The sequence below is a fragment of the Equus asinus genome, chromosome 7 (genome assembly GCF_041296235.1).
Source record: "Equus asinus isolate D_3611 breed Donkey chromosome 7, EquAss-T2T_v2, whole genome shotgun sequence".
Lineage (NCBI taxonomy): Eukaryota > Metazoa > Chordata > Mammalia > Perissodactyla > Equidae > Equus > Equus asinus.
In genome coordinates this window covers 73700225-73717642 of record NC_091796.1, presented here as the reverse complement: position 1 = coordinate 73717642, position 17418 = coordinate 73700225, and the positions used below count along the sequence as shown (strand labels likewise).

Here is a 17418-nt window from a genome sequence, read left to right as displayed (position 1 = left end):
GTGTAAACCTAATTCGGCCTGACCTTGTCTTTCCAAAAGGGCCTGACCGAGGCTGTTGAGCATGCATTGTATATCTGCTTTAGAGATTCCCTATGGCAAGAACAAAGGCGCAACTTGAGATAAAGGTGCAACTTCCCTCCCTCTCCCAACATTGGCATTTCCTTAAGGATTCAGCATCTTTCCTTAGGCTAGGAACTGATTGCTGCGCTCACCTGTGACCACTCAGCTCGAGACAATAGACTTGCCTCCTGCTACACCCTCCGAGATAGCAGACCCACTACCTGCTGTGTCCATCAAGCGCTGTGCCGACAGGACAATCTTGTGACTATTGTGGGAGGGACATTTCAATCATATGTGAAATATACTGTATGGGGCTATATAACCACTCTGTATGCCTCACTTCTTCGGTGCCTTTTCTTCCTTCGGGAAGAAAGGCCCCAGGCCATGGTCCTCAGATTTTGGCTCAGAATAAACTCATCCCAAATTTTCCTTTATAGATTGGTTATGGATTATTTTCGTCGACAATGCTAATGAGATGACTCTTGGAGGGCCCCTAGAAAGCTTCAGGAGCCCCCTCCTGAAGGGGGGGCTGGTTGCCAGAGGAATCAACCATGTGATTAGAGGTTTCAGACCCACTCCCCAACCTCCAGAGAGGAGAGAGGGGCTGGAGGTTGAGTTAATCACCAACAGCTAACGATTTAACCAATCATGCCCATATAATGGAGCCTCCATAGAAACCCCTAAATGACAAGGTGTGCAGAACTTTGGAGTTGGTGAACACATCAAGGTGCTGGGAGAATGGCACACCCAGAGAGGGCATGGGGGCTCTGTGCTCCCACGCCTAAACATTGCCCTACGCGTCTCTTCCATTTGGGCTACTCTTGAGTTGTATCCTTTATAATAAACCAGTAATAGTAAGTAAAATGCTTTCCTGACTTCTGTGAGACATTCCAGCAAATTATTGAACCTGAGGAGCAAGTCCCGGGAAGGCGTGATTTATAGCCTGTCAGTCAGAAGGACGGAGGCCTAGGACTTGCCACTGGTGTCTGAAGTCGGGGTGGTCTTGAAGGAATTAGCTCTTAACCTGTGAGGTCTGTGCTAACTCCTTCCCGGTAGTTAGTGTTAGAATTGAATTGAATTGTAGGACACCCAATTGGCTTCCACAGAGTAGAAGAATAGGTTGGTGTGGGGGTAAAAACCCCACACATTTGGTGTCACAGTGTTGTAAGTAAAAACAGTTCCATTCTATCAGAGATGAGACATTACACCCTAGTGAAAGGAGTAGTCTGACATGCTACTCAAGAGTCTAAGGCCCCTGTCCACTAAACACACTTGAAATGTGGCTGAAAAAGGGCTCCTTGGTCCTGACTGGCTTACTTCTGAACCTGGTCTCAACTCCACTCTCTGCACTTCAACTGCACTGATCTCCTGTCACTCTGCCCATTCCATGCCACAGGGCTTTTGCACATGCCTTCTTTTCTCCTGGACCACTCCCTCCACTCTAGTCACTAAGTTACCTCTCCCCCAAGGACTTCAGATTCAAGACTGTGGACCTTGTATCAGCCACATTCACTGTTCATTCCTCACTTACCTCAAACTCTTCTGCCTTTTCTGGGTCCTCTTGTAATGCCATATTTTGGAAAGAAGTTGTGGTTTGTTGAAATAAATTCTTCAAACTAATTATTTCTTTTGTGAAAGAATGTCTTTCTTGGATTTCCTTCTGCATCATTTCCTTATTTTTTTTAACTTTCTGCAAAAGCCTAAAACACAGCATCAAAATAAAGTGTTTCTCTATCTGCTTTTCTGTGAAATAGTTTCATTTCAACAATTAATACAATGTCTGCAGAGCTCACAAAAGAAGTTTTCCTGAGAGAAAAGCAACAGTTTTCAATGATTCATATACTACATATACAAATATATATCAACTCTATCACTCAATCAAAAACCTCTCTAAATCTTTCATCCCCAAATACCCTCTTTTCAGGTTTTACATTCCAATTACCATTTCTATGCCCTTTTTCTCATTGTAATCAAGAAATTACAACTGAGTTCAAATGAACATGACTTAGGTGTGTGAACTCTGTTCACACACCTAACCGAACTGGGTGGGTTCTTGGGGACAGACAACTCCACTAGCCTTTTTTTCTCAGCTGACCCCATTTGCTGTGGATGTAGCCACCATATTAGTAGGGGAATTTAAGTGAGGAAAATCTTTCCTGAAAGCTATTTCCTAAGTATCTCTAGCCATATATTTATTATACCCTTTGATCCAATGGTTCTACTTCTCAGCATCTTTCTCAATGAATTAATCACAAATGCAGATAGAGATTCTAGCATAAGAATAGTCACCACAGTGTTTATAAAGGTAAAAAAAAATTACCTAGAATTTCAAGGTCCGACATGAGGGGCTTGGTTAAATAAATTATGGCATATGCACATGGTGAAATATTGTACAGCTATGTTTTAAAGATCATTTAATGGCACAGGAAAATAAACATGATATGTTGATAAATGATTGAGCAGAATAAAAAACAGTATAAGTACTATGACCACAATTTGTTTAAAAATATTGTAATTGTAATTGTAAAAAAGCGATTGGCAGTGGTTGTTGCAGAGTGCTGAGATTAAAGGTGGGTTTTATATTAATCTTTATAATTGTCCACTTTCTCTAAACCTCCTATAAATTAGAAAAACAGTAAACATTAAAAAAAAATGGAAGGATATTCACCCTCAGTAATACCAGGATGGAGACGAGGTGCTTGTTTTAATTATGGCTGTTAATCTTTTGCATCCCCTTTTATACCTATCAGTGTTGACTCAATTCTGTTGTATCATTTTGTCATTATTCCATACATTTCTATAATCTATAATCTCAAAATTCAATATTTTCTAAATTTTAAGCCTGAGTTGTCAAGTATGTTTTCTTAATAGTTTTTCTTAAATCTTACTTGTTGCATCGTTCTTGCATAGACGTAATCTCTTGAAATGCTGGAACAGCTTCCACAGCCTCTAAGCTTTCAGGAGCATTCTGGATGCTTTTTATGCGCCGAAGAAGCAGGGTCAGTAACAGCTGCTGCTTCTCCACATTCTCTTCGTATTGGCATAAACAGTCCAGCAGCTCAGAGAGCTCCTCTGTGGTGGCTGCCTCTTTTGTTTTGGAAATTTCAGGGAGTTCTTCTTGAAGATTATCTAAAATAATTGCTTCTCGTTCAATCTAATTCAGTAAACAAAAAAAGAGAGCTAAAATAAATAAAACATACTTTGACCATTTCAGGATCTCAAACATACCTTGCAACCATCATTTTTGTATACCGGCTCTTCAAAGGGTTCCTAATGCTACATCCTAGTTCAAGGCAGTATTTGTCTTCCCGTAGCTGGGAAAATTATTCCTCCACTATCAGTAGCCCATGACTGCCAGCTACTGAGCATGTAGATGTGTGATTAAAAGGAAGTACTGCTGTTATAAGAGCTGAAGGAAACACTGTTGAATATTTTCATAAATAATTTCTTTCCTCTTCATATTTCAGTTGCATAAGGCAATTATTTCTCCTGATATATCCATAAGGTAGTTAGAATGCACTCCACCAAGTTGCATCTACCAATTATAACAGGTTGGGCAACTACTGGATAATTTTTACAGATCTCTTTTCTTTCATATCTGATTCCAATATGCTCACATAAGTAAGTCCAGTCGGTCCTCATTACCCTGACACCCACACCAAAGGGAAAGTAGCCCAGATTATTGAATTAATCACGTATTTATTAACCACTGCTATGTGCAGACCCCAGAAATACATCGTATATCTAGAAATTGGAGTTCTACCAACATCACACATTTGTCACATTCTGCCCTGCGTTGTTAACTCTCCTGCTCTATGTTCAAACAGAGTCAGGCATGACGTTCTTGACGTTACAGAACATCACACAGTCCACTACATTTATGATATCGTGGTAACTGAAATGATGAAGGAGGACCTGGGTGCCCTGTAAGACACACCAGAGGAAAACTCAGAAGCCCCAGCATCAATTAAGTTTCCAGGGGCGCAATGGTCTGGGGCATGCCAGGACTTCTATAAGGTAAAGATCATGTTGTCTGATCTTGTACTTCTATCGCTAAAAAAGCAGCACAGCACTGGATACGTCTATTGGGATTTTGGAGGCAGTACATGCTCGACTTGCAAATATTGCTCAGTTCCAATGTTGAGGGGAGCCTGGAAAAAAAGAGGCACTGACTGCTGGAGAGTTTGGGCTGAGGTATAAGCTGCCCTGCCACTTGGACCACAGGATCTAGCTGGGCCCCCCGTCACTAGAATACATGGGTGCAGGTGTAGACTGGCCCCTCTCCAAGAGACCCAGTTATGGAGTTTGTGCTTTCCATCACCTCAAACCTAAACTCAGTTGGGTTGGAAGTCCTCGTTCTCGGGCAGGCAGCTACACTTCCACCAGGGAACGAGATAAAGCCTCCGCCGGGTCATTTTGTGTCCCCCCTCGTTGGAGAACCAGCATCCAAAGAAAGGAATTGCTATATTGACAGAGGCAATTGTAGATCTGGGGTCTCCAATATACAGTAGGGGTGGAAAAACTATGTCTGTAAACCAGGACTTCATGGAGCATCTCTTGGGGCTTCTGTACCTGGTGATAACCATAAATGGGCAACTGCACCAATGGGACCCAGTAAGAGTAAAGCAACTAAGGGCTCCGACCTTTCCTGCTTCAGTTCTCCAATCCCTACTCCTGTTCCCTGGGATCACTTTCCAAAATCAACCACTTGCCTACAAGCCGCGGCTCAAGCCCTGCTGTCTGCTACAGTCAGTGGGTCAGTGATAAGGTGGAGAACACAAAGAGGAAAAATGATTTTTATTAGGACAATAATTTTACTCAAAATCAAGGCAATTCTGCAACTTGTGAGTGGATAAACAAACTGTTATACATCCACCAATGGAATATTATTCAGGCATAAAAAGAAACAAACTCTGCTACAAGCAGTAACAGGAATGAAGCTCACATGCATAATGCTTAGTGAAAAGAAGCCAAGTCAAAAGGCCACCAAGTATCCGAGTGCATTTGCTTGACATTCTGGAAACAGCAGAACAGATCAATGGTTGCTAGGGGCTGGCGGTGATGGAAGGGGCTGACTACAAAGGGACACAAGGGAACTTTTTTGGGGGATGGAAATGTTGTAAATCTTGATTTTCTTGGTGGTCATGTGACTGTATGCAGTTGTCAAAACTCAACAAACTACGCTCAAAAGGGTGAAGACAGCCTCCAATCAGTAAAATAGTTGCCACGAGGATAACCATTGACTCTTGCACCTAGAAGAGGCTCTGCAGCCCCCGGATGATTTTCCTTGGACACAGAATTCTAATAAAATTAGTTATAAAACTTTTAGGTTCACAGTCAATTCTAAAGTGGAATCTAAAAAGGGAGAAGGAACCACAGTTGCACCAAAAGTAAACATAGCGAAGGGGACGGAAAAACCTGCAACTAGCAGAAACAGGAACTAACACAGAAGTGACTTTTGAACTTTTGCTACACAGGGAAGAAGCCAGCCTTCCACTTCTAATTATCTTTGCAGATATGACTTTATTCTAGCATATTATGATCATCAAAGAATAACATGATGATTCTGAATAACCAGAAATGAATAACTAAATCAAGCAGATTGTGTTTAGAAAACAGGGAGGTTAAGATTTTGGGAGCAAAAAATAGTAAATTTAAACTTACTTTTTTAATTTGTAAGTTTAAACAGAGTTTAAACATTTTTCAAAAATTGACTTCTGGGCTGGCTCAGTGGCGTAGTGGTTAAGTTCGCACGTTCTGCTTCTCGGCGGCCCAGGGTTTGCCAGTTTGGATCCTGGGTGCGGACATGGCACTGCTTGGCAAAAGCCATGCTGTGGTAGGCGTCCCACGTATAAAGTAGAGGAAGACGGGCATGGATGTTAGCTCAGGGCCAGTCTTCCTCAGCAAAAAGAGGAAGATTGGCAGTAGTTAGCTCAGGACAAATCTTCCTCAAAAAAAAAAAAAATCGACTTCTACAAATCCTTTAGTCCAGGAAGACACTGGATGATTGTATTACTATAGATATTTTAAAAACAGAAATTCACCTTGTCACATTTAAAGCACCAACCATGCTAACAGGATCTTGCATGTAAAGGTCTTTAGATGATGTAGTTTTTATTGAATGGATAAAAGCTATTTTAAAATCTTACATGGATTTGATCTATGTAAATATCATTTAAGATGATAGTTTAGTGGTTAAACTCTGGAGTGTAAGTTTGAACCCTTTTCTACCGCTCACTTGTGAATTTGGGCAAATCACGTGATCTCACTGGGTCTCACTTTCCTATGGAACAAGGATAATAAAAATATCTCCCTCATAGGATTCTTTTGAGGACAAATAAGATAATACACATAAAGAGCTTAGAACGACGCCTGACACACAGGAAGTGCTCCATAAGTATCAGCAGCAGTTGTTGTTAGTGTTATTACATGAGGACATACTGTTTGTGCTACTCTTTGAAGAACACACTTTGTTAGCAGATACTGCCAAATGTCCGTATGAATAATTACAAAGTTCTAGATGAATGGGGTCTGAATTAATAAAATATAATTGCAAATGAGTATATACCAATAGAGAGACAATGTAATAAAATAAAAAGAACAAAAATTTAGCATTAACCTAGACCTGGGTTTGAATAAGAGTGGTCTCTCAACAAATACTTACTATGAGCCCGGTAAGCGCAAGGCCGTCTTGGATTCTAAAGTTATAGCAGTGAGCAAAACAGACACGGCTCCAGCCCACAGCCCCAGCTCACTCACTAGCTGGGAGATTTGGTGCCAACTTAATTCTCTCAGTGCCTCAGTTTCCCCCTCAATAAAATGCTAATCATAGTTAACTCCTAAGGGCGATGCAAGGATTCAGTGGCATCGTGTGTGAACTGCCCACTGGGCACAGCACACAGCCTCCTGGAGGAACCCAATACACAGTGCTTCCATGGATGGGAAAGAACTGGAAGCCTGCAGCCCTGCTGAAAGGACAATTTGCAAAATTTCTTAGAGCTTTAACATTCAAGAGACTATTTACTAATCAAACCCTACCAGCACCACCAAAATGATATTCACTTTCAAGAATATTGAGTTTTAAGCAGGAAAATACAATAGTGATAAATATTTAAATCCCAAAGCATGTGACCTACATCCAATCGACTATTGATTCACTATATTTCTCACTTCAGTAAATTCAGCAGGAAATTTGACATGAATAAGAGAGAAGGATTTTCATTTAATGTTCTGATTTGTACCTCATTTATACCTGGTCCTTTGGAAAGATTAAAGAATACCCTAAGATAATTTCATACTATTTTAAATTTTCTTTCTAAATATATGTGATACTTGAGTCCTGAAGCATGGTGAAATTAACGTCTGTGATTGATATATATTATGGAGGTTTTCTTTGAGACACTTTTCAGAAAGAATATCTCACATATTTTTAGGTCAACACTTAACAATTGTAGTTAATTTCCATAGTTAACAATTATGGTTAATTTCAAAATTAGCTGGTGTGAGATAACAGACGATATATATTATTGGTATTTGCCCCAGTTCTTGGCACAGAGCTCCTAAAACCCTTGTAATTTCCTAGGTAATAAGAACACAAGAGCGGGGGCTGGCCCGGTGGCGCAGGGGTTAAGTGCACCTGTTCTGCTTCGGCGGGCCGGGGTTCACCGGTTCGGATCCCGGGTGCGGACGTGGCACCACTTGGCACGCCATGCTGTGATAGGCGTCCCACATATAAAGTAGAGGAAGATGGGCACAGATGTTAGTTCAGGGCTTCCTCAGCAAAAAGAGAAGGATTGGCAGCAGTTAGCTCAGGGCTAATCTTCCTCAAAAAAAAACAACACAGGAGCATCTCTTGTTCTAATATTGGTCTTTGATCTCAGATCCTGACACAGGGCTCCTTAAATCCTTATAATTTCCTGAGTGACAGGACTGTCTTTTGTTCTAATGAGGTGACTCTGGTTGGGTTCCTGGATGGCTCCCGGATGCGGACTAGTCACTGGAAAAATGAAGCCATGCTTAGAAGCGTGAAATTTTCAGCCCCGCCTCCATTCTCTTGAGAGGGAAGGAGAGCTGAAAATGTAATTAATGATCGATCATGCCTACATGATGAAGCCTCCATAAAATCTCAAAAGTACCAGGTTTGGAGAGCTTCCAGGCTGACAAACACATGGAGGAGCCAGGAGAATGGAGCACCAGGAAAGGGCATGGAAGCTCTGCACCCCGGCCCTCACACCTTGCCCTACACATCTCTTCCATCTGGCTGTTCGTCTGCATCCTTTATCACATCCTTGAATAAACTAGTAAACCTAAGTGTTTCCCTGAGTTCTGCGAGCTGCTGTAGCAAATTAATCGAATCTGAGGAGGAGGTGGTTGGAACCTCTGATCCACAGTCAGTTGGTTAGAAGCACAGGTGATAACCTGGACTTGCGACTGGCGACTGAAGTGGGGGATGGGGGGAACTACAGGGAGATAGTGTCAGAACTGAGGTAAACTGTAGGACACTCAGCTGGTGTCCGAGACTTGCTCGTTGGTGTGGGGAAAAACCTCCACACATTTGGTGACCAGAAGTGTCAGAAGTGAAGTGTTCCCTGTGAAGGTAAAAGACATGACCAGGGAAGAAACACACAGGAGAGAAGAACTGGATTTTCTCCACACAGGAAGGAAAAGACTGGAGGTTTTCCATTTACAGTTGGTTATTATGATTATCACCTAATTCTAACCTTTAGTGCGATGTAGAGACCACTTTTTTAAAGAGGGGCGTAACTTACCTGACGGTATCGAATGAGCAAGTAGTCAGTTATTTATAAGAATGATCTGATACCAGAAAGAAAAATGCCATTATTCTGAAAGAGTTTGAATCATTTCTTGGAGATTATCTTACTAGGACCTGACCTCTGTAAGCATTTATGTGTTACGTATATGTGATGTTGAGGAGGCGTTTTAAATAATAAAAACAAAATTAAAGTAACAGAACAGTTTAAATGACATTTGTTAGGAAACTGTATAGTTTGACTGTTGAAATTGAAGCACTTACTTCTTCGCTGACAAATTTCCACTCCTGCTTAAGCTCTTCACACCACATCTCCCACTCTTTAGCAGCTTCCAGCAAACTCAGCCATTTCTCCCACAGAGCCGACGCGGTTCTGAACAGACATACGCCATCGCTGTCTGTGCTTGCAGGCCTCAAGTGTCTGAGGACCTGTCGTAGTTTCATTAACTCTTCTTTGGTTGATATGAGATTTGATACCAAGGCCTTAAGAAAGAAAAGAAAAGGAATAGGAAGGATATAATGTCTATTAATTTTCCTGGTACTTATAAACTATTTTAAATCTTGAACATGTAATAATTTTAAATCATCCATAAATATTACATGATCCATTTTTTAGGCCCTTTGGAAGCCAGTTTGAGACAGATGAGAATTATCTATGTACTATTGTAGTGTACATGAATTTGGAACTATGGGGACAAATAATGTCCCATAAACCAATTTTTCCAAGTAAGAATGTGTTTCAAAGGCAAATATCCTACCAGTTCATTTTATTTTAATGTAAGTCTCCTGTATTACTAGGTATTAATTTGTACAATACTTACTGTATCAACCACCATTATTTAGGTTTTTTGTTCTTTGTTTGTTTTGGGGTGAATGTTAAGCACAGATGATTTAGAATGTTCTCACCCAAATCCTAATAACATAATACCATAAATTCTAACACACGAAAATAAGCAAAAATTAAAATTGCTTTGTAACAGGGTATAAGAAGTAACGAGAATCTAGCACTCATGACAGCTGCATTAAGTTCTCTGTCATTGATCCAGCAACGTCCAAGAAAATAACACGAGAGGTAAAGGTTTAGAAAGAGCAATCAATAAGGACAGTACGCTACTGGGGAGAGAACTGTCCTGTGAACCCAACTGATTCATTTTCTCAGAACCGTTGTTCTTTTGGTTTGAGGAATTCTCTGGAGTGTACCACTCAGGTTAAAGATTTCTCTGGGTCACAACAGAGGCAAATTCCCTGCTGCCTCCACCTGCTCTTTCTGCCAAGTTTTTGTGCACAGTCTTACTGGAGATTTGCAAATACTGGTACCTTGCTCTGTTCCAAGCGCTCCAAAGCTTCTTTGTAAGACACGGGCAACGGGGACATGGCCTGCCCGAGAACCGTCTCCATTTGGTTGAGATTAGTGTAAATTTTCTCTTTAATTTTTCTATAGCATTTGTAATTCTCGAGACACCTAGTGAGGCACAGTTAGAAAAAAGGTGATATTACATTTTATTTAGTGCAATAAATTCTGAACTTTCCAGAATGAATTCTGAACACAATAAAAAACAGACTGTAATTTCTTGTTGCTATTCAACGTATTTCAAAAATTTTTATTGACTCCCTCCTCCTCCTCATGGGGACTTGCACGAGACTTTAATGCAAACTTTAACAGGCAGATAAGACTGTTCTCAAAACACCCACCTTGGAAAACTGCATTCTTGAACACTGCTAATGAGGTGTTAAATTGGTACAGTTCTTGTAGAAAACCAGTTAGCATTAAACATGCTCATATCTTTTGACCCATTAATTCAACTTCTGCAATTTATCTTAAGGAATTAATCCTAATATAAGGAATTTATCCTAAACCTGAAAAAGAACCTTTTGCACAGTAAGACCTTCTTACTTATTAGAGTATTAATTAAAATGGCAAAAATTGGAATACACTTTATGTGTAACAAAAGGCATAGTTAAGTAAATTACAAGAATCCATTTTATAAAATATTATACAGCAATTACAATTACTTTTATGAAGTTTGTGTCACAACAAGGAAAAGAGCTCATGCTCAAAGTAAAGGAAAAGCAGCATATTTCTTATATGGCATAATTTTGTGATATATTAAAAAACTCTATGAGGGCCAGCCCTGATGGTATAGTGGTTAAAGTTCAACGTGCTCTGCTTCAGCAGCCCAGGTTTGGTTCCCAGGCGTGAATCTATGCCACTCATGTGTCAGTAGCCATGCTGTGGTGGGGACCCACAAAGAAGAACTAGAAGGACCTACAACCAGACTATACAACCATGCACTGGGGCTTAGAGGAGGGGAAAAGAAAAGAGAAAGGAAGATTGGCAACAGATGTTAGCTCAGGACAAATTTTTCCCAGAAGAAAAAACAAAGCAGCACTATGAATAAAATTATGTTTACAAAATAGATATAGCGTAAATCCTACACTGAAAACAATTTAAAAATCAACATCAAATATATATTTTTTCAAATTATTAAAACCCAATAATAAACCAGCAAGTAATTAAGGAATATTCAGAGGTCTCAAACTATGTAAAAGTGGAAATACAGAGAAATAAGCTGAGCTCTAGGGCCACTTTTTCACTTTGAGGGGATTTGCTGAGTTTCAGTTTTGTTGACCTTCTCCTGGAATGGGGACAGAGGAGAAAGCCTGGAGCTCATCTCAAGATGGGTGTTTCATAGGAGACCCTCTCTGTAAAGACATCTATAACACATGTACCACAAAGGACCAGACTCCAAAATATAGAATAAATCCCTCAGATCAATAAGAAAAAGATGAACAACCCAATAAAAACTGGGTAAAGGCTTAAATAGGCATTTTTCAGAAGAGGAAATATGAATGACAGAGAAATATTCAAAAAGGAGGTTCAAATTCATTAGCAGTAATAGCGATGCAAATTAAAGCCACAAGGAAATATCACTTCTCACCCATCAGACTGGTAAAAATTAAATCTCATGATATCAAGTGGTGGCAAGGACACAGGGCAACTGGAACACTGATATGCTGCTGATTTGAGTAGAAAGGGGTAAAATCATTTGAAATGAAAAATTTAAGGTGTGCATACACTTTGACCTGGCAATCACAATCCTAGGTACATATATACACAAGGGAAGCTCTTGCATTTAAAAATGTTCTTAGTAGCACTGTTTGTGAATGCAAAAACTGGAAGCAACTCAAATGTCTACCAATAATTGGGTGACTGAATTCTACCACAGCCAAGAATGTGAGGGGCCAGCCCCGTGGCTCAGTGGTTGAGTTCGTGTGCTCTGCTTCGGTAGCCCAGGGTTTTGCCGGTTTGGATCCTGGGTGCAGATATGGTATCACGCATCAGGCCATGCTGAGGTGGCATCCCACATGCCACAACTTGAAGGACCCACAACTAAAAAAACATACAACTATGTACCAGGGGCCGTTGGGGAGAAAAAAGAAAAATAAAATCTTAAAAAAAAAAAAAAGAATATGAATAAACTTCAGGATCATAATGATGAGTTTGAAAAAAATGAAGTCGCAGAAGAATACACATACAAGAAAACAGAACACAAACACATAGTAAAGATATTTTTAAAAGCAAGGAAATTATCAATAAAAAACTTAGGATAATAGTTACTTCTGAGTAGAGAGGGAAGGGGCCCACAAGAGAATTCAAAAGTCATGATGTTTATCTTTGAACCTTTGGGTACAAAGCTGTTTGTTTTATCATATGCAGACTTTTTTAAACATTCTGTTGTATGTACTCAATATTAAATAAGAAATAATAAAGTATTTGCCATGGTTTTCTTTACAGAGTGATTTTTGGGGTACTTTTCCAAAGGATTTCTAATGTGTACATTAGTTATATTTAAAAAAATCTGTACTTTGGTCTTAAAGCATTACCTTTAGAAAGAAGAACCTACCTTTCTATTTCGGCCTCCTTTACTTTGCCCGCCTCTCTCACGGCTGCGTTCTTAGAAACTAATTCCTGTAAAGTACACTGAAGTTGTTGTTTGGCTTCAGGGCTGGATACAGCCTCCAGTTTCTCGGTGAGGTCCTGAATGTCTGCTATTGTGGATTCCAATTCCTCTTGTTTCCGGCGAGGCCGCCCTAGTGCTTCTTGTGGGTTATCAAGGTCTACTCTATGGGATGCAAAGATGGCTTCAAAGGCAGCGATGATCCTCATCGCCCTGGTGACTGCTTCATTATAGTGTGTCATATTTTCATGAGCATCATTCAAGACATTCTGGTGAAACAGGAGATTAAATGCTGTGACAAAATTGTCAAACGTTTGGGATTTTTGTCATTCATGAATTTTTGTGGTGCACTCGTAACATGTCTCTGGGTCTTCTAAGAGTTAGCATCCTAACTCTTTTATTTTTAGTTTGACCATAGCATACTGGTATTTAAAAATGAATAACTTTAATTGCATAAAGAAAAATTGTTTCCAGATTTAATAAGAAATATAATCTAAATTCAAAAATACATCTCATGAATGTCTAATGATATATGTTTCTGCTCTAGAACTCATATTAGACTATGAATTAAAGAAAACAATTAAATATATTTAATGTATATAACCTTAGTCAATATTTGTGGGGGAAAAAAATGAAAACAAACAAAAACCCACAGACCTCTTGTGTTTTAAAATTAACGGCTCTGCCACTAACTTTAGTTTTGAACACAACACTTAATGTCTCCAGAGCCCAGTCTTCTCATTGAAATAACAAACAGTTGAACTAAATGGCTTTAAAGGGCCCTTCCATTCCAGCTCTAATCATATTATTTTGAGGATTTATGTACATTGTTTCTTGAAACTGCATTAAAAACAATAAAAAAGTACTCAATTTACTCCACATTTGTAAAGTACCAATTTAAAGAACATATTAGAGTTCACAATCTTAGTTTATATTTTGATAGCATTTATACTTTTCAAAATATTTCAAATATATTATCTAATAACTCTGAATTAAAGAAGAGAGTTAATTTTCCCATTCTATAAATTCAACATGACAATTCAGAAAACAGTGAAAGGCATTGTATGAAGCACTGTGTTCCAATGATGTCTAAGACATCTACCCTACTATTGCAGGAAAGGAGGGAGTATGTTGGAGTTGCTCTGCAACAGAGGTCAGCATATTTTTCCTGTAAAGGGTCAGACTAAATATTTTAGTCTCTGCAGGCCATCTGGACTACCACAATGACTCAATCCTGTTGTTGTAGCATGAAAGCAGCTGTAGACAATCCACTAAGGAATGGGCATGGCTGTGTTCCAATAAAACTTTATTTATAAAATCAGGCACTGTGGGCAATTTGGCCCACGGGCCTTAATTTGATGACCCTGCACTAGAATCAGACAGATCTCAACATGAATCCTGGTTCTGTTAGTGTTACAAGACCCTGAGAAAATGAATGTTTCTGAACTTCAATTTCCTTATTTTAAAATGAGGCTAATAATAGCACCCACCTCCCAGAGTTGCTGTGACAATTAAAGGTAAAGCGTTCAGCACAGTGCCTAGACATTGTAAATCCTAAGTAAATGTGGAGTTATTATTCTGTGTTTCTCTACACCATATTTCTTCCACCATGCCCTACTCTTTCTAAAAAACAAACAAAAAAACCCAAACTTTGTCCTGAGCTCAACAGATGCTACAAGGAATATAGAAATAAAGGTGTCAAACTCATCTTCTTCTAAACTATAAGACAAAGAATTTAGATGTAGAATGAGTCGGGATTATAAACCAGCCCATTGCAATTTTTTAAATGGCTATTCTCCTGTAGAGAATTTTCCTGTGGAACCTGTAACTTCTTGAGAAGTGCAGACATTAACTAGATTAAAACATAAAATCATGACATAAAGATAAATGAATTAACCACTGAATTAAAAAAAAAACTTACTGTGCGCAAATCAAGACTTGCACTAAGCTGCATGTGAAGATCTTCAATGTCACGTAATTTTGACTCCGTATCACTGGCTTCAAAAGAGTTTTCTTCTCTTTGCTTCTCAGCAACAGTCACAGCTCTAACGCTACATATTTCTGCCTGAACTTGTTCTTGAAACGCTTCACAATGATCCTTTTCACTTTGAATATGTTCGGTTTTCAAACTCATAAGTAAAGGCTGCTGTAACTGAGATTTTATCTGATTTAAAACATGTAAGGAATGTTCCAGTTTGTCCTGAAAATTCTCTTCATCCATTTCTTTCGGTTGGAATTCTAGTGCTATGTTTTGGAGAACTGTGCGCAATGTACCATGTTCTTCTACATACAGCTTTATTTGTAGTATTTCTTTCTCTTTGAATGAGTCATCGAAGGCTTTATTTTCACTTAATTTCTTTATTATCTCATGAGACAAGCATATGGCTTTCTCTATTTTCTGATTCAAAATCTGAGCATTGAGCAGACTGCTTTCTGATGAAGTATTAGGCGTTTTTAGTACTGCTTCAGCCCTTTTCTTAATTTGCAAATCCACAGCCCTCAATTCACTTAGGGATGCTTGATATTTGCCATATTCTTCCACAAATGTGTCCAATTGCTTAATTTTTTCTTCAAATTCCTTTTCTTTTTGAAATACTAGAGTTTGCAACTGGTCAAGTTGTGAACAATCCCAGTTTAGTCCTGCACAGTCAAACACTTCTTTAAGTTTCAATACTCGTAAGATGCTAGATTGAATACCAGCGAGTCGGTCTTTAAGATGATAGGAGTGCTCTTTAACATCTTGATTTACTTCTTGATTTAGCAGCAGTTCATTGTGCTGTATATTATCAACCTCCTTCTGAAGTGCAGATGTTTTTTCATGGAATTCTCTGTAAAAATTTAGCTTGTGTTCTACTTGATTATGTTTAGTCTGAATGAATCTTTGAGTTCTGTTGGCTCTAGTCTTAAGATTTTTCAACTGATCATCCAGAAATAATTTTTCAAACACACTTAGATCCTTATAGATGTCTGTTAGTTCCTCAAGACATGCTGAGAGTACACTCTCAATTTCTCGCAATTCCTTCTGAGAAGTTGTCAAAATGACACGCTGATGTTCCAGTTCAGTTTCTGTGGAAGTTGTTTCCATTTGGGGAATTATTAGTGTTTCATTTCCTTGAAGTGAAAGCTGAACCTTCTCTATTGATGCAACAAATTTGCTTCTTTCTTCTAATTTAAATTCTAATTGCTGTGATCTTTGAGTTGATTTTAAAACTAGCATTTGGTATTGATTTTGTAAGTCCTGTAGGAGGTTATTTAAATCATCGCTCTCATGTGCTGTAAAGTTAGGAATGTTATCTTTGACTTCTTTGACCAATGACTCCACAGCCTGCTGCTTATCCAGAATGTCATCATGTGTCACCTTGCATTTTCTAATCTGTAAAAGAATGTTGTCTGGGAAAAGGGAAATGGCAGGAATGAGTTCACCTAACAGATTCTTGAGCCATAAGATAGTCTCCTTCATCTCGTTCCTTACATCACAATTCTTGATCTGATTTTCCACTTCTATGTTTAATGGCTCCAATGCTTCCAATTGCCTCTGCAAATTATTTATTGCATCTTCCAAAATCTTCTTCTCTTTTTCTCCCCAAATCCTCTTCATCTGAAGTTCAGTTTGCCCCTTCAAAACAGAAAATCTATGCTTGATAGTGTGGAGTTCAGCAGCCAAGGCAACTATGCTTTGCTTCTCTTCCTGTTCTGGAGAGTTCAGCCTTAACATTAAACACTGCTGCTGCTGCTGCAGACGAGTCTCCAGGTCTTGAATCTTACTCATGAGAAATGTAAATTCCTCGTGTTCCACTACTTGTTGAGTATACTTCTTTTGGACCAGTTGTTCCACTTGCTCCCAACTATGTTCGAGTTGCTTGATCTGGCTTTCCAACAACTTCTTATCCATGTCAGTCAGACAGTTTGATAAATTTTCCCATTCTATTTTCACCTTGCTTAAAGAGCCTTTCTCTTTTTCTATTGATGCCAGGAATTTTTTAATTTTGTCCAGATAGGTTGCACTGTCTAGTGATCCCCTAGAAAAAGAAGAAAAATGGAGCTTGTTAATATCTATTATATATCCACATACAGTTAGAGGTCATTAAAAGAAATTAATTCTACTTTGAATTCACAGAAGATTAGATTGTCTATAAGAGTACTCTGTCCTTAAAATAAAAATCAGAACCTCGCACAAAGTTTAGTCTAGGACTAAGAGAAATTACTACAACATCTAATCCATTTGTTACCGTTTTTCCAACAATAATGATAAAAATGCTGACCAAGAAGGTGTAAGCATCAGGCTAATCTTTTTAATATAAAATTGTTTCCTCAAGGGATATCACTGGAAGTAAACCTCATTTAGGCATAAGTATAAAATAAAATAAATATTTTTAATAACAAGAAAGTGTTTATACATTAAAACTATATCTACAACCATTTGCCATCATTTTCAAAGCCAAAAGGAATGCATATATTTTTAAAGAAGTCATTACAATACATACATATTCACTATGTTCCAAATGATTTAAACAAATTAAGCTGATACTAAACAATTGTATATATGTTTCTCTCCACCCCTGAAGTTTAGAATACATTCTTGACAAAAAGAATACTGAACTCCATAGAACTTAAACCTATTTTGCAGAT

General features: G+C 38.7%; 1 protein-coding gene across 10 annotated transcripts in view; it reads right to left on the bottom strand.

Annotated features, from left to right (window-relative positions):
- The window catches only part of SYNE2 (spectrin repeat containing nuclear envelope protein 2), a 298118-nt gene that overhangs the window by 122018 nt on the left and 158682 nt on the right, over nucleotides 1-17418 (bottom strand). For all 10 annotated transcript variants that reach the window (XM_070513755.1, XM_070513754.1, XM_070513759.1 and 7 more), the window contains 6 exons: nucleotides 14711-16808; nucleotides 12736-13058; nucleotides 10148-10292; nucleotides 9095-9313; nucleotides 2949-3214; nucleotides 1592-1760 (listed from right to left, as the gene is read on the bottom strand). In XM_070513755.1, the coding sequence (XP_070369856.1) occupies nucleotides 1592-1760; nucleotides 2949-3214; nucleotides 9095-9313; nucleotides 10148-10292; nucleotides 12736-13058; nucleotides 14711-16808 (3220 nt within the window). The remainder of the gene's footprint in view (nucleotides 1-1591; nucleotides 1761-2948; nucleotides 3215-9094; nucleotides 9314-10147; nucleotides 10293-12735; nucleotides 13059-14710; nucleotides 16809-17418) is intronic.